The 21284-nt window shown below is 45.0% G+C and overlaps 1 protein-coding gene across 18 annotated transcripts in view; it reads left to right on the forward strand.

Moving 5' to 3' along the window:
* The window catches only part of TCF7L2 (transcription factor 7 like 2), a 188976-nt gene extending 169955 nt beyond the window's left edge, over positions 1 to 19021 (forward strand). For 5 of the 18 annotated variants that reach the window (XM_069460795.1, XM_069460796.1, XM_069460793.1 and 2 more), the window contains 5 exons: positions 4347 to 4472; positions 5068 to 5227; positions 5644 to 5751; positions 10458 to 10506; positions 18067 to 18207. In XM_069460795.1, coding sequence (XP_069316896.1) covers positions 4347 to 4472; positions 5068 to 5227; positions 5644 to 5751; positions 10458 to 10506; positions 18067 to 18146 — 523 coding nt within the window. In that variant the 3' untranslated portion in view covers positions 18147 to 18207. Of the gene's footprint in view, positions 1 to 4331; positions 4473 to 5067; positions 5228 to 5643; positions 5752 to 10457; positions 10507 to 11097; positions 11149 to 12371; positions 12445 to 13064; positions 13138 to 18066 lie in introns of all 18 variants that reach the window. The other 13 variants (XM_069460782.1, XM_069460787.1, XM_069460788.1 and 10 more) reach the window with 6 other exon arrangements.
* The last annotated feature ends 2263 nt before the right edge of the window (positions 19022 to 21284 follow it).

Consider the following 21284-nt stretch of genomic DNA (forward strand, 5'->3'; position numbering starts at 1 on the left):
ACATGCTATCACGAACAAAAGCTATTAATGAGATGTTACAGTCTTCTTGGACTTAGTTTTTGTAATCTGATGTGTCTCTCACACTTAACAGCTCGTCTCGATTTGGACTGGCATTTCGAGTACACAATAGCCACACCTGGCTGGTGGCTACCATAGTGGCCTGTGCAGCTCTAATTCTTTGAAAGTTAAAGGAAAGAAAATCATGTGCCTGTGTGTATACATTTACATATTTATATTCAAGTATACAAATATGTATACACACACATAGAACATACACGCATATCCCATGATCTCCTTCTTTCTCCCTCTGATTAATTCTGGCTAATTTTTCAGTGACTGCTAGTTTATTTACAAACTGGTTGGCAGCAGTATGTTTAAGTAGTCACTAATTGCCCCTAATGATAGTTTTATTTTCTGTTCATCTGATTTTCAGTCAAGTTAATTAAATCGGTGGAGGTTTAGACTTTCCTGATGGGCTGAAACAACCAATCCATTTTGATGATGGCACATAATTGAATTAGCAGGCATTGCATGGCGAGGATGCTGTCCCACAGCCTCTTCCCCCAATCTCTGTGGCCAGTAAGGGAAGCCAAGACCAGAGAAAGGGCTGGAAAGACAGGCCAAGATGCCTCTTTCCCTACTTAACCAAACAGCCAGTGATTTGGAGTAGGGAGAGAGTAAGTAGCACATTCAAAAAAAAAAAAAAAAAAAAAACTGTAGCATATCTAGCATTTGTAATTATGCCATGAGTATCAAAGATACATTTCCCACGTGGGGATACAGCATCAAAATTTCAAAATCCACGCCAATATTAGGCGGGAAAATGCATGTGCATTCTCTCGTCTAGCGAGAAGAGGAAGGTTATACTCATTAAATAATGTCATCACAGCCTCACCGAGCGTGGGAACGAATAGGGAGTCTCCCAGGAGGCGCGTGCTCCTGAGCAGCTGGGAATCCACAGCTCATCCTCCCACCATCCCCGCGTTTATATATATATTGCACCTGGCTATTCTTTATGTTTGTTTATTTGGTGCATTCCAGAGGTTAAAAGTGGTGAAGTAGTCGTAGGATAGGGATTGGGGTTAAGCTTATCGATTGAATTATCATTAGGAGGTTAGTCGATTTCTAGGTGGGCAGAGGGGTGGAGGGAAGGAAGGGGAACGGTGGGAAGAAAGGTTAGGGGCTCGAGGTGTGAGGAGGGGGAGAGGCGGCCGATTCCCCAGGTAGGCTATATGAAAGGTAGCTAGTTAAAAAGCGTATACAGCAAATTAAATACATTATTGTGGTAATGGGGCGACAGAAGTATAGGTCTATTATACTTATGGCAGTTATAGCAAATGTAGGCAGCTTGCCCTGTTCCAGAACACCCTTTGATATTCATTCTATTCAGCAGTGGGGCCAGGACTTCTCAGAATTAAGTGATGGGTCATTATACTTTAAACACCATGGAGAAGCCTAGATTGGCAATTAAACAGCTCTTGCTGACACTCACTTGTGCCACCCTGTGACCCCTTTTAGATTGAGATGTTGGAGCTCCGGGCCCTCAGCCTGCTAAATTGGTGCAAGACTCTTCTCCTGACGAGAGCCGGCTCTGAAATCTGCCGGCTTCAAAGGGAGCGAGATCATGTATAAACCATAATGTGGGTGCACCGTGGCTCACAAAAAATAAGGCAGGAAGAGATGAAATGTTACAAGTGCAAGGGGGAAAATGAGAGAATAATGACAAACCTAATGCAACTCAAAGCAGGATTGTTGCACAGGAAAATGCATCCCACTGCTTGTGCATAAAATCAAGGCCGGCAGATGACATCCAGTTAACAGAAACGTGTCAACAGTGAAGTAAAGTGAGAGTGAGTAAGAGAGAAGCCCCTGAGACAGCCAGAAACAAAAATTAGTTGTCCTTAACAAGTTAAGGTTCATCATTATATTCTGGCTTGGAGCCATGAAAGCAGACGGGGGTATATAATGAGCTGCTTAGAATTTTTAGGGTGTTTATTGCATTTCATGAAATAGTTGTCTGTGGAAAGGAATTTCTTAAGCGAAGGTATGCGCGTACAGCCCACGTATACATTCGTGCACAGTCTCTTTCTGCGTTGTGCGTTTTTCAGATACAGGAGTATGTGTGTAGGTGTGGGAACACAGAAATGTTCCTTTCTTGTGGCAGCACAGAAAGTTGGTCCCCACTCCAAAATGTGGTCAAATGGTGGTGCTTTCCCATGATGTTTGGTGTATGTACACACATGCGCACACACACAGTGTTCTGTCTCTCTCTCTCTCTCTCTCCCTCCCTCCCCTTTGCCCTCACATGCCTGTACACATATTCTCATTTTTCAGGAAGGGAACATATATATTTGAGGAATGTCAGGCCTTTAAAATTCACAGTAAAAGCTGCCACCCACCACTTCACCCAAGGGCTTTCAGGAACACGTGTTCTGAACTTCTGTTCCTCTGAGGCCTTTGAGCACTGGGAAGGAACTGGGTGTGACTTGGGAACCCAAGTGCCTCCCAAGGGCTGGCTTTTATTTATTTATTTATTTATTTTTTCCTTTTTTGGGGAGGTGGGGGAAGGTATAGGGGTTGTTTGTCTCTTTCCTTTTTGCTTCACTGTCTTTTTTTTTTTTTTTTTTTTTGGGCACTCTAAAGGACGACTTGCACGATTCTTACCTAAAAAAAAAAAAAAAAAAAAATCATGTCATTGTTACCACATTTCAACACTGGCTTAAACTTAACAAAGTTGGCAGCAGGAAGAGACCATGTTGGGGTGTAATTTCTGAGTCTCGTGTCTACTGTGGCTTTGGGCCTCCTTTAAAAATCAGCATCATTCATTGATATTTTTTCCCCTGTTGATCTCTGTAGATTCAGTTAGTACTTTAGGTTTTTTGACATGATTTTTCAAATTAACTTTGGCTACATTATTTTGGCTGAATGGAAACTCTCTGTCATCCACATATGGAAAGAACCTTGTCAAATACAGAATCCTTTTGAAATAGCTGTTGTGATAAAACCTCATTAAGACCTCTAGTGTCCACTGGAACTGGCTTTCTAGAGAGTAGGTTGTTGTTCCCTGGGTGGCACGTTGGGCTGTTTCGGTCTGGATTTATTAAGAAAGCAGCAATTGCCGTGACCTCCATCTGAACAGGGTCCCGTCTGCCCCCTTGCAGAGCCTTGCCAGGTGGGGCAGGAGGCTGCCATTTTGTTTTCTTTGGGGATTCTGCCCTCCTCATTGCTCACCCTCCTTTTCTCTGCAGTAGGATATGTTACTTTCAGAAGGGTGGTTCTTCTAACCCAGTACAAATCATGGGAACTCCAAACATAATGGAAAATGTGAAAGCTAGGCTATCTGATCCAGTTGTCAGTTTGCACATGGGCCAAGAGTCGTTTGAAAATTAGCTCTTTATGGCCTGGCTAATTTGCTTGGTTGGGAAACACCAATTCAGGGGCTAAAATGTATTTTAGAGAAGTGTTCTAAAAATGAACAGTATTAGAGTAGAAAACACAAACATTATCTTTTCTTCATTTATAATTTTGATAATCACTTAGAAGGCTTTTTAGTGATGCATAGACAACATATTAAGTAAAAGTAATTTAGGAATCCTAAATGTGACAGGAGAAAGGACATACAAATCAAAATTCAAAGCTTTATTGCGTGTGTGCTTTTTTTTTTTTTTGCATCTTTCCATAAAGGGATACTAACTTGTTTAAAATGTCCATGACTTATGATAAGAACCAACTAGGAAACACTTGAATTTTTTTCCCCCTGTCTTCCTGCCTCACTCTCTCCCACTCCTGTCAAATGATGGGACACAGCAACAAAAGAAAAATAAAAATTTTATTGCGCTCCATCAACAGAATGAGGTCTAATGAGGCATGCTCAGCATTGTCAAAAATGTATGTATATTTCAACCACGTTAATATTTTATTTAGCTGTCAATATACAACAAAAGATTTCACCTTTCGTTTTAGAGCTGATTAGGACTTAGGAAATTGTCTTCTTAGATGCCACTAATAATGCCTCAAAAAACAAGTGGACGTGCCATTTCCAGCAGGTACTCCAAGCCCACTTTTCCGCCCAAGTACATCAGTTGAATTTGTCTTTTGCCGAAGATGTTAAAAATCGTAATATCTCGTGTCAGTAGCAATAATGAAGGGGAAGACTGGCTTTAATGACATTATGAGAATCATTATGTTTAATTTATTGCTAATTAATGCTGACAGGTTTCATATGCCTTGGGTTGCTTTCATGTGAGTGTTACGTGCTGTTTTTTTTTTTTTTTAATTGTGTGTACACATCCCTCCTCATTCATTCATTTTGATTCTGACGATTTACACAGCTTTCTGTCTTCTAGGTTCCCTCCCCATATGGTCCCACCTCATCATACTCTGCACACGACCGGCATTCCCCATCCGGCCATAGTCACGCCGACAGTCAAACAGGAATCCTCCCAGAGTGACGTTGGCTCACTCCATAGCTCGTAAGTGTTGCTGTTTTCATCACCTTCTTCTTTGCCACCGTGTTCAGCGAGCTGGTTGCCGCTGCTGAGTGGTGGCTCTCTGCCTAGGGTTGGCCTTGCACACACGCAGCCTGGTGGGATCGGCACTGCCTTAAAAAAGGAGAAAATGCACAGTGGTGGGGTCTCACCGATTGTGCCACTGCGGGTTAGAACACAGCCCTTCCTTGTGTGTATACTTGGAGGCACTGGGATTGGCAGCCACTTCTTCGCCGCCCCCCAAACCTTTAATTAAACATTTGGAGCTTTGTTCTACAAGCACGAGAGAACCCTGCCGAGGTGGAGACAGCAACAATGTACTTTCCCCCTCTGGCTTGGGAAAATTGTATATTTGTGAAACTTGAGGAAGTGATTACAAAATCTCTCTCTTCCCCCACCCCCTTCCCCAAGCTATTTTTGTTCCATTTTCCGGGGTGAAGAAAACTAAAAGTGGAAGCGTGCTTTCTATTCAGAACTGCTAGGCTGGGGTGTTAGGAGACAGGGAGATGGGCTCTCTGCGTAGGAGGAAGTTGGACCGTGTGATTGTTTATTGGGTTGTGTCTGTTTTATCTATATCCAGAAAGCATCAGGACTCCAAAAAGGAAGAAGAAAAGAAGAAGCCCCACATAAAGAAACCTCTTAACGCATTCATGTTGTATATGAAGGAAATGAGAGCAAAGGTCGTAGCTGAGTGCACATTGAAAGAGAGCGCGGCCATCAACCAGATCCTCGGGCGAAGGGTAGGTGACGCCCTCCTAGGGAGACAAGGGGGAGAAGGAACTAGAGTGCAGGAGGTCGGCGGTAAAGTGTTTGCGTCCCCGTTTCTGTGGCGAATCCTTTCCCTTCAGCCATGTTCTGAATCCTTGAATGGCCTCATTGAGTCGGGACTGGTCATTCTGCATTCAGATAGCATTCAGAACAGCCACCGCTGCGATCCTCCCCCACCCTGAGACAGCAAATGATAGAATGACACAGATGACAAATCAAGTTTTGTCTGAGCTTTCCTCTTAGTGCCAGGACCCACCAAACTGTTAGAATCTACAAATTATACCCTTTCTGGGGGGACTCGCCCCGAAAAGCAGCATCGTGCATTCCCGACTATCGTGTAGTTGGTGATGTTTTTGCATGTCTCTCTCACCCCACCCGTCCCCTCCAGTGGCATGCACTGTCCAGAGAAGAGCAAGCAAAATACTACGAGCTGGCCCGGAAGGAGCGACAGCTTCACATGCAGCTGTACCCCGGCTGGTCTGCGAGGGATAACTATGTAGGTGGATCATTTTCCGTAAGACGAGAGTCTGTAGAGATGTATTGTGTGTTTGTACGGACAAAGAGAATGGGAACTTCCAACTCGAATCAGGCCTTGGGACCATTCAGTGGTCCCGCCTTGGGGACTGTTAGCATCTTGCCAGATCACCAAACTGGAGGGGCTTGTCCTGGCTTCTACTGTGGACGGCCCTATCAGCACACGGTAATTCTGTAGGGTGGAGGAAGGAAACTGGTATTCCAGGGTTCCAGCCCAGGACTCAGGAGGTCGAATTCGGGCTGTCAACACCTGCTTGCCCGCTTCCTAGAGGAGGCGGGGCTCTAGGGTATACCCAAAAGGAGCTGAAGTTCCAGATGAGGTTCTCCATGCTCCTCAGTGGTGATCAGTGGGTAGACTTACAGGGAAGACCAGTGGGTCGGGGTGGAGGAAGAGGGTTTAATTCCTCACAGGTCTTCCAGCAGGGCCTCTTCACCCTTAAAAAGGAAAAAGAAAACAATTGCCTATGCCAGGATGCGGTAGAAATTGGAAACCTGTATCATCCTGAGAGGGGCATGATGGGAGTATCCCTGAAAGTCCCCCTTTGGCAGAATGGATGAAATGACTCTGGGCCTAGCAGGGGTCGGGAAGGGTGTGTGTTGCGGAATGTGTGTGTTCCTGGGTTCTGTGTTTGCTATGGAATTGGTTCCTTTTTTGAGTTTTAGAAACAGTAGGATTACTGTTCTTCCTAGTTGCAGTGGTTGTGTCTCCACAATTTCTCTCCTCCCACAAACTTGCTGTCCTCTGGAGACTTCTGTCACTATTGATTATCCTGCATTTTGCCCAGTAGCTCAAGTTCTGAGCTCTTCCTTCTCTAGCTGGATGAAATGCCTCTTACCGTGCCTGATACATTATGACCTGGCATTTGGCTTCATGGAGTGACGCCACCACCTCCTCCTGGGGGAAACAGAACTTGTCTTCAGGCAGAACAGGCTTCACCTCCCTTCCTTGTCGATGGCGGGGAGCCATGCGCGATGGCTTTTCCAAGTTCTTCTGAGTCTCCTGTTGGCATTTGGGGGTGCTGAGGTCATTACATCATCACTGATTGTGCACGTACTGCGCACAGGTGTTCTGGGGATTCAGAGCTAAGTCAGATCCTTCCTCTGTCAGAACTTGCCGTCTGCCAGGGACCACAAACGTGCGTGAATACGGGATCCCGAGTGCGGGCTGCTTTGCTGTTTCAAGTTCGCTCCCTCTTTCTTCTTGTACCTTTAAACCCGCCCTGGCTTCACTGACAGGGAGAAGGGGGCTGCCCCAGCCCGTCTCCCTCTAGGCCCCGCCCCCCTGGGAGTTGAGACAGGAGGGAGCGCTAGCACCTCTTGGATGGCACGCGTGCTCTGCTGAGAGCCTTGTCGCCGACAGGTGGGCTTGCACAGGGTCTTAACTGCTTGGGACCTTTCCGTTTGTCCTCAGCATGTGTGCAGTGGGGAAGCCTTTCTTCTGGAGCTGAAAGGAAGAGGATGAGAAAGTTACTGCTCTCCCACAGGCATTCTGCTCACCCCCTCCTGACCCCGAGGTGGAGCTTTCCAGCAGCGGGCAGGCTCCATAGCCTTCACACACACTGCCATCTCATTTCAGGACAGCTGCTCTCCTGGTCTCGGGTCAGAAGTTCTTAGAGTTCATCTCGAGCTTCTACTACCTGCTACAAACCCAATTCTTTGAGTAATCTAGAATGGTACCACAGAGAGGAATTCAGCTTCTCCGCAGATATCATATCCCCAATAGACATTTGGGGTCATAGTAGGGCCTTCATGTACAGCTGTGTAGGGCGTGCACTGCACAACTCTAGGGTATGCCATTTACACTGTGGTCTGTGTGAATGATGCCCCCTGGAGTTGTGCAGGGTGAAATCGCCACAAAGGTACAAGGCAGACTTTGTGATAGCTTCAAAAGAATACTATGTTTGACTTGCCTAGGAGTCATTTAGACAAAGTATTGCTTGAGGCTTTTTATGAAGTACCTTTTTAGGTTTCAGAAGGTTCCATGGGGCACTTGAAATGACTTCAGCTCAGTTTTACATGCGGAAGATAGGTTGGTAGAACAAGGGAGTTCCTGAGAAGACTTGAGGGAAAGTTTAGAGAGAGATCTAGGCTGAGGGTTACAGGAACTTTATCTCTTGTAAGAGGTACTGTCGGAGTCCTATTACAGTGACTCATTACACCTGGTGTGAACGGACACACACATACACACACACACACACACACACACACTCTCACATCCTCTCCTACTCCTTCCTTCTGTGACCCAGGGAACAGTCTGGGGATAAGACCCACAGGATTGAAGCTTTTATGGATTTGATTGTGGTGGAAACTTGTTAGTATTTCTTTTTAACTAACTTGACATAGGAGTTTCTACAAATTACTTTGGTCATTATAAAGTCCAAAAGGTTCTTCTGGAAAATATTTTCTGAGCTAACTTCATGCCTCTTTCACATTCTTGCTCTTCCAGCCAAGTGGTAACAGAAGCCTTTATATCTCTACCTCGGGAAGATAGAATTGAGTAAAAGAGTCACAGTCAGACTTGGCACATTCTGTAGAGCACAGAAGAAAATATTTTGGGTACCATAGTAATATCTAACCCCTGGCATTGTTTTAAACATTATTTCCTTCCTAACTTCTTCTATATTAGGTAATGCCATTTGCTCATCTGAGTTTTCTCTCACCTCCGTAGATTAGACCTTTTCCTCCTTCTGATACATTTAAAGAAGTAATGGGGTGGCCACCTCCCCGGAGACGCATCTTCCTCCTCACTAAGGGTAGTGTCGTCTCGCTTTCTCATGCCCTCTTCCTACCTCTTCCTGTTAGAACACAGCCCTTGTCCTCTGGAAGTCTTTAGTCTAAATGATAATTTCCTAAGGAATGAACATCTCAACCTAGCAGCTTCCCCTGGGTAGGGGCAGTTTCGGTGCCGTCAGAACACATCGCAAGCACTTGGAAATGGGTGAATGCTGCATTGAAGATGACTGAGAAGCCCTGGGGTATGTGGACGCTGAGACGCCTGGAAATTAAAATGTGTGCCCAGTCGAGTTTTACTGTAGGCTCCTAAATCAGCTGAAACTAGACCCTCCTCCCTGTCCCGAGACAGCCAGGTGGCACTTTGTTCCTTACATAGAGGAGGCACAAACATGAAGACGGAGGCTGCAGCCTCGTGAGAAGGCACACGAACTCCTTTTCTTAAAAACCAAGGAACATAGCGTGTTTAAAGAGAAGCACTGAACAGAAGTCCAAAACAAACTCCCCAAGTGGCACTGTCCCTTGACCTGAGAGAAAAGAGGGCTCTTCTCTAAAACAGGTGGTTCTCGGGCCTTGGGTGCAGCCAGAACTCAGTGGCATCTCTACCTCGCAGTTCTTACAGAGCCTAACACATTCTCAGGTTTTCTACCTATCATTGTCCTTTTCTTTTCAGAGTCGACATCAACATACTGTGAGAACCTTTAGGCAAAGGTATTATTTAGATGTTCTGAAACACGCACGAGTACGAGACCATTGCATTTTAGTTTATACCAGGCTGCTACCTCTAATGCATAGGGCTGGACAGTGGGGGAGAACTAATTTCAGACCTGGAACGAGGCAGTCGCCTCTACAGAATTCCTCCCTAGTCCCGTTTCACATCTGCAAGCAGGGGGCAGATTGTCAGGATATCAAGGAGGGTCAGGTTGGAGAGGGCGAATGACTCCATGCAATTCATCACCCTAATCAATTAAGAAAAGCGTTTCCTTGGTGGGCCAGGCATTAAATATGTAGGCAGCAGAGCCTCGTGGTTGAGGTCTGTGGAGCCCAGACCACCTGTGTTCTCATCCCGGCCCCACCACTTGCTCTCCGTGTGACCTCAGGAAAGTTACCTAACCCCTCGGTGCCTCAGTTTTCTCATCTGTAAAATTGGAATGGAGATAATACCTGTTGTGTAGGATTATTGTGAGGATTAAAATGAGTCAGTCCATGTAGCACACTTGGAATTGAGCCTGGCCCCCAGTATGTGCTCAATCAATGTTAGCTATTAGCATTAGGATTATCATACTCATCATATGAGATAGAGGAGAATGGTGGGGACTTCCCCTCCCTTGTGGATATCCATCCCGCAGTTTTGACAGGAGCTCAGATGATTCCTGGTTCTATTTCACCTCCCCCGACCCCCACCTTTTAAAACCAAGATGCTACAGCTCTCAGAGAAGCCCCCGCTAAAGCTTTCATTCTCTTGATTCAGAATGGAGACCCTCGGCCTTAGTAAGTCAGAGATTTGAGTGGGTCAGGAAGGCAGCTGTAGAGCCCGTGCAACCATTCCGAGTTCATTTGCCCCTCGGAGGTGGGCTCTCAAGACTGCTCCCAGTGCTGCCCCTCTGCTCCTACCTGAGTCTTCCTCATGCAGCTCTCCCTCTTACGCACCAAGTGCTCTGGGTCAGGTTTGAGAGTGGACCTAGAATGCAGGAGCAGAGTCTTTCACCACCTGCCAGTCCCTGCTTCTCTCCTAAGAGGTGTGTGTCCCTCCAGCTGGGGCACAGTCAGGGGCATTTGGATGAAAGGAGGGTGGAGGTTGGACGAACTCCAGGGGTCAGTGTGGATGGAGGTGGCCAGGTGGTCCCTTCCTCCTGCCCTCTGCTTCCAGGTGAGCCCAGATACCCACCTCCCATCTGTTTCTTGAGGTAATTCCCTGTGTTTCATCTGTTCATCTAGGGGAAGAAGAAGAAGAGGAAAAGGGACAAGCAGCCGGGAGAGACCAATGGTAAGTTGCAATAATCAGGGTAGAGGAAGGAGCAGGAGCCCGAGGACCACTCTTTTATGTTAGGCTTCCATCCGGGGGAGGCAGGAGAAATTCAAGGCCAGGACATTGTTGGGGAACCCATCTTAGCCAGCCTTTTTGTTTATGCATTTTAATTAATTGCTTCATGACTGCCCTTTTAAAGCTAGTAACATTCATTGTTGCATGAAAAGCACATTGTAATTCTAGTGGAATGTGTTTTTAAATAACTGCAAAGCCTGTAACTGGAGAGCCAGCGGTAGGCATGCCTATGCTGGGGTTTATACAGTCTGCTTATTCTGTATGTGTCTGAGAAGGGGCCAGGAGGGGGCTCAGGGGCGTAGGAGGGGGTGTGTGTGAGTGTTTGATATTAACTGGGCTGTTCCTGAATGTTCTGATGCATGCCTTTACAGTGGTAAATTACACCCATTTTAAATTAAGGAGGTTTGTCATTCTCTAGAAGAAATTAGAAATACTGCATAGGCAATCTCAGAGGTCCCCTGGAGAAGGCCAGGCTTTTAAAAACAAACAAACAAAAATTTTGAAGGCTTTGTATAATTTGTTCTTTTTTTTCAGAACACAGCGAATGTTTCCTAAATCCTTGCCTTTCACTTCCTCCGATTACAGGTGCTAATGTCATTTTGAGTCATTAAAATAGTTGATAAATTGTTTTTTAATTTTTCTTGCCATTATAGTTTTATTAACATTGAACACGTATGACATTTGAACATTCTTTAAAATGACCATCTACACGGTTTTGTATGTTTCAGTAGATTTTTTTTCAGTTGCTTTTGTTGTTTTTTTTTTTACTTTAATTTAACTTTTGTTTTGTTTGTTTATTTATTTTTCCCATAACAGTTGTTTAAGCAGTGATGACAGTGATTTCAGAGTTGAACTAACTGTGCAAATTGAATATGCAGTATTTCTTTAAAAGAGACTGGTAAAAAAAAAAATGGAAGGAATTCAGTAATAAACCTCCTTAATCTAATGGCATTTTTTTTCATTGCTCCCACTAAGTTTTCTCACGCAAGCATGCATCCGCAGTATGATTATTTTTTCCTTTGCTTTTTTTTATTTTAGTTTTTTTTCTTCCTTTTGCGTTTCTGCTCATAATTTGCAAATCCACTACCATCTTACTGACTGTGCCTGCTTAAATGCTGCTATGAGCTTCTAACTAACTCTTAACAGCTCATTCACACAGCCTGTTTACTTTTATCTGTTCCTCTGTTAATATTAATGAAAATAGATTTTAAACAAGAAAAGATGAACATTCCAAAAGCTGCAATATCCCAATACCACAACCCTTTTCTTTCTTTATTTCTTTCTATTTTGTTTCATTTTGTTCTGTTTTTATTTGTAGTTTTTTTCTTTTTTAAACTGTCGTACTCTGAGAAGAAAAAAGCATGTTACAAACTTAATTCCCTCCTGCGCTTTATTTTCTTCTGTAAGAAAAAAAAATTGAGAGAAAAAAAGGGAAAGCAAAACTGAAAGAGGAAAACTATTTAAGAGTGAGTTCTTCAGTATCTAACTTCCCTTTGTCAGTTCAAAACGAATCTGAGAGACAGTCCTTAAAGAAGGGATACTGCAGCTTTATTTGCAACAGCTCATTTCACAAGTTGAATAAGAATGTGATTTTTACCTTTTTTTTAATTAAAGAAAGTAAAAAAAAAAACGAAAGTCAATATTTTGCAATTAGTAACCAGGTCATTGATTTATTCCCTTTTTTATTTTTATTTTTTTCTTATTTGTATCTTTCTCTTCCCCTCCCCTCTCTCTCTCTCTCTCTCTCTTTCTTTCTCTCTCCCATGTCCTTCTCCTCCTCTGCTCGCTTCTTTCTTGAACTCATTCAGACCTGAGCGCTCCTAAGAAATGCCGAGCGCGCTTTGGCCTTGATCAACAGAATAACTGGTGCGGCCCTTGCAGGTGTGTATAGTCTCCCAGATTCGCTGTGCTGGTTTGCAGCTGGTCTATTCAATCCTTTCCCCCTTCTCTGGCCTGTTGCTTTGTAGCTCTGTGTGTGGATCTTAGGAGACACAAGGGAGCGGGACACTGCCAAGTGTATGGGCTCTATGAGGGATATGCTTGTTCTCCCGCTGCTGCTAGCCAAAATGCCACTGTAAAACAGCATCATTTGTGCCTCCTCGGGTCAGCGACAGCAAACCCCCAGCGCGCCCCCTCCCAGGGAATGTTGCCTGCCAGCCCCCTTCCTTATGACAGCCCGGGATCACAATCCTGGCCTAGGTAGAAGCCAATGACGTCACCTTCTCCCCTCCTCTTCTCTCTCTATTTTTATTTATTTTTTTCATTGTTGTTTTTTGGTTTCTGGTTGTTGTTTTCTTTTGTGTGTGTTTTATCGTTTTATTTTATTTTTTTTTTCTTTTGACTCATAGAAGCCCTTTCCTTTCATGTCCTTGGTGAGGGAAGATTTATCAAATAGAACCAAGGTGATATAGAAGAAAAGTAAGCTGTAGCTGAGATTTCACATCCAACTGAGCACGACCCACCATTGTGTTGTATTTTTTGTGTTTACCTTATGCTAACAGATGCAAATACTCCAAAGAAGTGTCGGGCACTGTTCGGGCTTGACCGACAGACTTTATGGTGCAAACCGTGCAGGTATATTACCACTGTGAGGCCTTTGGGAAAATCAAAGTATTCTGTCCTTCTGCTACCTTAGTGTGACAATTTATTTTGACCTCGTTCCCATCTGCTTCTCCCACTGGCATCAATGACTAATGATCCTCATTCTTCAAAATTTCCTTGCTAATTTTATGCTGTTTCCTCTCCCCACTTCCTCTGTCTCTCTTTTCCCCTGCACTTATGAATAACATATCCCTGGTGGCAGAACTGAGACCACAACCTTAACAAACAAGGGCAGGCACGGATCCTTTTGCTTTCAATGCCAGCATCGTGGAGCTGGCCCGGCCCTAGGAGTGGGTGGCCTGCATACTGACCATAGCACGCCACCGTTTCCAGAGGTTTGAATGAGTTCAAACTTGGCAGCAATCGCATTCCCGTGCACTTGGAGTCAAGGCACTCAGAGAAGTATTCTGGCGTAGGCTTCCCCCCCACTTTTTTTTTCTTTTTGGTTTTGTTTTGTATTTAAAAACCACGAATCTGCACAGAGGAGCTTGGTTAGCTGACATTGTTTTACAGTGCTGAAAAAGAAGCGTGGCATTGAATGGCATGCACCAGCTAAAGGGCTGCAAGCAGTGAGTCGTGCAGTTGCATACTGCAGCGTCGCTAGGCCTGCAGAATTTAAAAAAAAATATATATATATGTATGGATATAGCATTGGTTCCAAAATGGATCACAACAGCCCCAGAGTGTACAAATTAAGCACACATGTTTCACCTGCAGGTTTCCATCCAACCTGTATGCTCAGGGAAGGTGTAGGTACTTCCTTCTTGGTGGAGGGAATACCAACTAGTTCCTGTCTCATTTCCTTTCCTTTAATGACCACCTTTGGTTAAATTTGTTGTTTCTTTGTTCTGATACAAGCAGTCTTTGAATTTGGAATATTATGATGGTAGGTATTTCAACACCCTAAACACGCTTCCCTGTTTGTAGTGCCTCCCCCGTCACGTGTCCCCCCTTCATGCCTTTGCCATGTGCTCCGTGTTTAGATGTTAGATCAGATGTTCATCCCATTCCGTGCATGCCCACGAGTCTCCTGTGTCTCTCCCCTTCTTCTCTGATGCCAGTACGAGAGATCGGTGAAGTGCCTCGTGTTGAACCACCAAACGTTAGGGGAGAGAGAGGGCCTGGGAGTCTCCACTGAGGGAATCACGCAGACACCTCTCCGCCCACAGAGTGAGGGATTGGGGCCTCAGGGGGTCACCTAGCAGGAGAGCAAGTCCCCCAGTCATTCTGGGAGATGGTAGTTTCACAGAGCAGACAGATGTCCCCTCAACACAGTCCCGGGTTCTTCTCTGAACAACAGAAAGGAATTGCATGAAGATGATGAAGGATGTTGGGTGTCCGATTAGGACTAGCCAGGGAAGACAGGGACTCTGCCAGGCAGTGAGTTTGTCAAAATTGTATTTGTGCCGAGTGGGAAGATGAGTAGCCACAGGATCCTGCTCTGAGATGCCCTGCCATGGCAAATGACCGGCTAACCACAGGGCCTCTCGAAAGAGAGGGTTTCTCATGATCTGTAGAAATGTACAACTGACACCATTGTGTACGCCTCACAATAAGGCTGGTTCAGGTGCCTGGTTTGTTTATTTTATTAATGGGGGATGGGGGATGCTTTATGAATCCCTTTTTTGTTTGGGAAGCAGTTGCTGCAAGTCAGACTTGGCATTTCCCCCCTCTTTCTGGAAGTTATTACTAACATTGACCCAAACAGAAATCCCCTCCTCAGACATAGTTCACACCTTGCTTGAAGCCAGGGTGTGGTATTTTCTTCAGACACCAGAATTTTCTTGATATTTTTACCAAAAAAAAAAAAAAAATCTGCCAGCCCCAAACGTTTGTGGCTGCCTTGTGTTTTAGCAGCATGATTTTCTAACATGCAGCTTTGAGGGGCTATCAGTATGGGAGCATGTCTGTTGCAGGTCTGAGGTCCCTGGTCCTAAGAGCTGGAGTTCAGCAGAGACCCCATCATCGTCCAGTTTTCTCTCCAGCCTTAGCACTGTCAGAACTTGCCCAGCAGCCATTTCTCTTCCGTTGGGGACATTTTTTTCATACCATAAAAGCATTAGCAAATGCACTTCTGTCTTTTAAGGTTGTCATTCCAAAACAGGATCAGGAAGAACCCTTAGTTTCCTTTCAGAATAAATACATAAGAAGCTAGAAATGGATTTTTAAGAGGCCACTCCTCTGATCAGAGATGAAACCTAGGTGGGGAGTGGGCTAAGAGTATGGGTTTTGTACGGGTTGTTCCCGCTCCCTTTTTCCCCTCAACTTTTTCTTTTAACTTTGCCATGGCCATGACTGGCTTGATGCTAAAGTCAATAGGACAAAATGTGCTTTAAAAAAAGGAAAAAAAAAAGAAGAGCAGTTGCCAACCGAGGCATTTTCTGACTCGTCAGGAATGTGTGTGTGTTCCAACTGCCCTTTGCTCAGCCACCTATTCGAAGGACCATTGCTCTGTCATCACAGTCTTCGTGTCCCCTGTCCAGAATGCCCCTCCCCCACCCCCATGATCTGGAAACTTCCACGTCATAAGGAGGGTGGGAGGGGTGAGAGAAAAGCACCCAAAACGCTCCTAGCCAATCAGGGCTCTTAGCTTGCCACACAGGGTTTCTTGTTTTATTTGACATTTGTGGACATTTTAACTAGATTCTGTTCTGAGCCCACCAAGTTGCTTTCCCATCTTTTCACTGCCCTGCTAGCATGGAATGCTGCTCGGTGCCGCGCCCTCGTCTCCCTGGTCGTTTCCCCTTCTCTCTTTCTCCCCTTCCCTCCCTGTTTTTCTCTGTTGCTTTCTCAGTTTGCTTATGCACTCTCCCCCCCACCTCCCTTCCTTCTCCTATTTTTAAAATGCATGGACATCTTAGTTTTTTGAGCATGTTTTGATCTGCAGGCTAAGGTGGTTTAAAACTCCGAGTGGCTTAATTATTTATCTTGGTTTCTGGGATGGGAGCAGAACCCATAGTCTATTTCAGTCTATCCCAGGGAGAAAAAGGAACCTTGCCGAATTGAGGGTGAGAGGGGCCTGCACTTGGTCCCCCAGAGTTCTTTCTGACTCAGCGGGGACAGACAGACCCTGATGCCACCAGCCAGCCCCACTGATTCTCTGCCTCTGGGAGGCAGGGAGGACTGCGCATGCTCCCTTCCCTCCCTCCCCTCTTTCCCTCCCTTCCTGCCATCTCGCTGAGTCCACACCCAAGCATGGAGGGGCACCATCAGACAGTTCTGGGGCACGGACCAAAAGGAGGAACCCAATACACCCCCGTTCCTTTCAAGGCCAAGGACATTGTCCGGCTGTGGTTGCCTTCAACAAGGCAGCATCTTGTTTGCTTTCCAGCGGCAGAAAGCCAGTCAGCACTCACACACTTGTTTTTAGATGGAGTGTTATCAGCTGCGGTTCTGACTATATTCTAGGGTCCTTAGGTGAGCACATTTCCTATATCTGCATTATTTTCATAGCATTAGTGGGGTTGATCCCCAGTATCACCTTTCCTACCAAAACACTGTCCCATCAGACTGGGATTAATGGTAGGAGAAGCTTTGAAGTCACATGCTCAATTTCTTGAGTTGTTTTCCCCCCAACCTCATCCTTTGATGCTAAGCAAGAAAGGCTCTGAAATTCTCATTCCTATTTCTTACATAAGAGGGTAGTGAAGAGGGCAGATTCTGGTTTTGGTGCAGGGCAAAATTAGACTCTGGTTTTAGCACTAATCACAATAACCCAAACCCAGGAAGGTCCATGCTGCGATTCCCTGGCACGTCGTCTTTGTGGTCACATCTCTGTGATGGGCTTGTGCTGCACCCTCCACTTACGGCCTCGGCATATGACAAGGGCAGGACGCCCCTCCATCCATCCCATCCTCACTGTCTCCTTCCAACCGGCTCACTATGGGGTGGGGGAGGGGAAAGCCCCAACTCTTAAAATTAAAACAAAAACAAAAATCAAGTTTGAATCTTAATTTAATCCACAACCTGCAGGCCATACAACCAGTTATTCTTGTTCCTTTGGATCATTTTCTGTTTTTCTTATTCTTCCCCCTCCCCCACCTTTGTTTATCCTCTTCTACCTGTTTTTGGTGGTTTTTTCTTTCTTTCTTTTTTTTGTTCTGTTTTGTTTTTTGTTTTTATTTTTTTAGTTTATTTTGTTTTATTTTTGTTTCCCCCCCTCTTCCCCTCTCGCCTGATTCTGACCTCTCTTGATTTGGTGTGGTTCTTAACAGACAAGCCCGAAAGCTCTCTGGGCGCCAGCAGCCTCATGGTGGTGGTGTGTTAAAACCTTTAAGCCTCTCGCTAGCGCTGCCTTCAGCTATGTGGGCTCAACAGTGAGCATTTTGAGAGTTTCATATCGATATGAGGCGGCTGGGGAAGGAGCTCTGTCTTTCTCTTTTAAAACACACACACACACACACACACACACACACACACATCATTGGGGGCGTGGGGGTGGCATTGGTGGGAAGCGGGGGTGGGCAAGGAACTGTGTTGGGAGCGTGAGGGGATGTTTAAGGGTCTGAGCCAAAAGAGAGATTACGAGCTGTTCAGTTCATCTCAGTTGGGACAAAGCCACTTTGTGGCACCCAGGTGCCACAGCCTACAGGTGCCTCCCTGCCTCTGCTCACTGAGATCTGGGCAGGGGTGGGGCTGTGGCTGTTGAGGGAGAGTGGGGGGCGCAGGTGGAGAGTTCTGGACTCTTAAGTATTTTATCTGCCAGAGCAGGCTTAGAGGTGGGCCACGGTTCAGTGAGCGACCCACCCCGGGGTGCCACTTTAATTGTTCTGGGGCCACTGGGCATGTGTCCCCGTAGGGAGCCCCTTAGGGGACTTCGCTCAGCTGCCTGCGAGCACTAGGTGACTCTCCCTTGGCATCTTTGCCTTTTATTCACAGATAACTCTCTCCCCCTGTTTCTAGGAGAAAAAAAAAGTGCGTTCGCTACATACAAGGTGAAGGGAGCTGCCTCAGCCCACCCTCTTCAGATGGAAGCTTACTAGACTCGCCTCCTCCCTCCCCCAACCTGCTAGGCTCCCCTCCCCGAGACGCCAAGTCACAGACTGAGCAGACCCAGCCTCTGTCGCTGACCCTGAAGCCCGACCCCCTGGCCCACCTGTCCCTGATGCCGCCGCCACCCGCCCTCCTGCTCGCCGAGGCCGCCCACGGCAAGGCCTCCGCCCTCTGCCCCAACGGGGCCCTGGACCTGCCCCCCGCCGCCCTGCCGCCGCCCCTGCCTTCGCCCCTGCCGCCCGCCGGCCCCTCCGCGCCCCTGGCGCAGCCGTCGACCTCTTCCTTACATTCCCACGGCCCCCTGGCCGCGCCCCAGCCCCAGCCGCTGTCCCTGGTCACCAAGTCTTTAGAGTAGCTCTAGCGTCGCCAGCCCCTTGCTCTGTGTAGTGTCGGTTCGCTTTTCTTTCTTTGCGCCCTCCCCGCCTTCGAAAGGTTTTGTTTTGTACTCTTTTCATTTCGTGCCACGTGGCTACATTAGTTGATGTTTATCGAGTTCATTGGTCAATATTTGACCCATTCTTATTTCAATTTCTCCTTTTAAATATGTAGATGAGAGAAGAACCTCATGATTCTACCAAAATTTTTATCAACAGCTGTTTAAAGTCTTTGTAGCGTTTAAAAAATATATATATATACATAACTGTTATGTAGTTCGGATAGCTTAGTTTTAAAAGACTGATTAAAAAACAAAAAGGAAAAAAAACAAGGAAGAAGCAATTTTGAAGCAGCCCTCCAGAAGGAGTTGGTTCTGTATTATTTGTATTAAATACGAGCTTGCGAACCAATCATTTTACATCTGGTTTTTAAACCATAAGGGCACGAGGAATGCAGTGCCGTTACTTTTTTTTTTCCTCTGTGTGAAACAACTTTTATTGTGATGTTACTTGTTATTGTTTAAATGTACAGAAACAAAGGGTTAAAATGTGTTAATATACCTTGTTCCATGGTGGTGTTCTTTTGGGGGGAGGGGGATGCTACTCCACAATTAATGGAATCACAAGCTGTCGGGCCAGTAGTATTTATTGCTTTAGAGATTGCTTGTTGTACCTGTATGTTGTCCCTTTTTAAATATGTTTTCCTTTTTCTTGAAACTGTATAAAGTTTTTTTCCCCCTTAGCATAAGCATCTTATATATAACAACTCATTTGTACAAGGTTTTTAAGTTTATATATAAAATGTGTATATATATTTTTTGTTTCCCTTTTTGACCTTTTTTTTTTTTTTTTTTTTTTTTTTTTTTTTTTTTTTTTTGCTGTATGAAACCCAGATGCCACCAAATGGACATTAATAGTTGCGTTAAGGATCAGTAGCATTAACAAAAGTTGCTTTAAAAGCCATTATGTAAAACAAGACTTGAAAATTAGCGAGGGAATTTTAGCGACGCTATATGAGCAGCAGTGGGAACCATCCTTGTTTCCCCTTTGAACTCCCAGTCGGATGCCCTGCGCCCTTAGGACATGGACTGACCGTGTGCAAAACTTTATGTGCCAAAATTCTCAGTGACTTTAGCTTTCTCCCTCTTTTTGATGCTGTAATTTTTGTTCATCATGTTTTGCTGTGATGTTACATAGGTAGATTTGTATGTAGTTTTAATGTCACCTATAACAAAATGTGTTTGGTAGCAGATTGTCCAGAAAGCATTTTAAATGAAGAGGTATAAACCCTTAAGGGCCAAAATTCTGTATATTAGATTACTCTTAAATGAAAAACCAGCTGCCACTTTTATGTACACATATTACATACAAGTTAGGTAGCAAACTTTAAAAATAAAACAAACCTAGGCATGTTGATGTTGCAAAATGCTGTATAAAGCTGAAACCTGTTCATTCAGTGCCATTGTAGTTGACATGAAGCGATTGTAAAACTGTCTCCGATTTTTCTCTGGTTTATTAAAATGCTAACTATAACATTTTTTGTGAATACTTTGAATGTTTCCTAACAGTTGTGATGTTACTGTTCCGTTTTATGCTCTTATTCCAAGTTCATTTTTAATGGTTTGGAAGCCATTTTTGTAATGAATAAATGTTCATGCTGTACAGTATCTGTAGCATGCCGTTCTGGATTAATAAAAGCAACTTAGTATGTGCAGATAAAGGCTGGTCACTTGTGTCTGTGATTTGGATTTTATCTCTAGGGAAACTGGACCTACCCTTATTAAGAGAAGTATTCCCAAGTTGGAACTTAAGAACATGTGGTTGGTGTATGGGTGGTGCGTGGTGACTTAGATACCAAAAAGTAGTCTTTTGAGTCCAAGAGGGGTTGATCCTCCTACCCTCACCCTCGATGCCTGTTTGGTGTACCTATGTATCTGGTTCATATATAACGTGTCATTTGCAGTGGTGATAACCAGTATGAAAGGGAATTCTTGGAGTGTATCTTCCCCCATAGTATTTAATGCTCCCATCACCGGTAGTTCGTTTCTGAAAGCAAAGCACAGTTACAGAGCAAGTGTCACTTTTTTGGCTATAAAACAGTTACACTGATACATCCTACTCATCTTCTCACAGTATCAAGCAGAAAGGATTTAATTCCGGTTAATGAGACTTAGTTCACCAAGAGCAGACTTACGAAACCATACTGTTAACCAGTTAAGGATCATCAGTGTGAAGGTATCCTAACTTCTTAAAAGTCACATACAGGGAGAGATACAAGGATGTCAAATTGAAATGCTTTCTCTAGCAGTCAGCAATTATTGAGCAAACAACCTTTTAGAAAATTGGATCAAAGTGATTCACTTAGAGATGTGTATGGAGGAGTTTTGCCATATGTGGAACCCACGAGTTTTAGCCACACCTTGGCAAGAGTGCAAGTTCATCACCACTGGCGGGGGGGCAGGGGGGCACAGTAAAGATCATCCTCAGGTTTCCACTGAATTTCATTTCTCTTGCTGACTAGGCGGATGGATGGTTGCGTTGCACCATTTATCTAGGACATCTGCACCTTCAAAGGATGCTGATTTCAATGGGCACGGAAGCTGTTCATGTTGCCGTTGTTTCTTAAGGTTACCACAGTGTCGCATCAAGGACTTTAAAGCCCCTCGGAAACTCTGCTTTGCTCAAGCTAGTTTTTGTTCTGTAAAATCTCGGTATTTTGTTTTTGCTTTGCTTTGTATTCCCAGGGAGGAGTGT

This window comes from Eulemur rufifrons, chromosome 28 (genome assembly GCF_041146395.1).
Source record: "Eulemur rufifrons isolate Redbay chromosome 28, OSU_ERuf_1, whole genome shotgun sequence".
Lineage (NCBI taxonomy): Eukaryota > Metazoa > Chordata > Mammalia > Primates > Lemuridae > Eulemur > Eulemur rufifrons.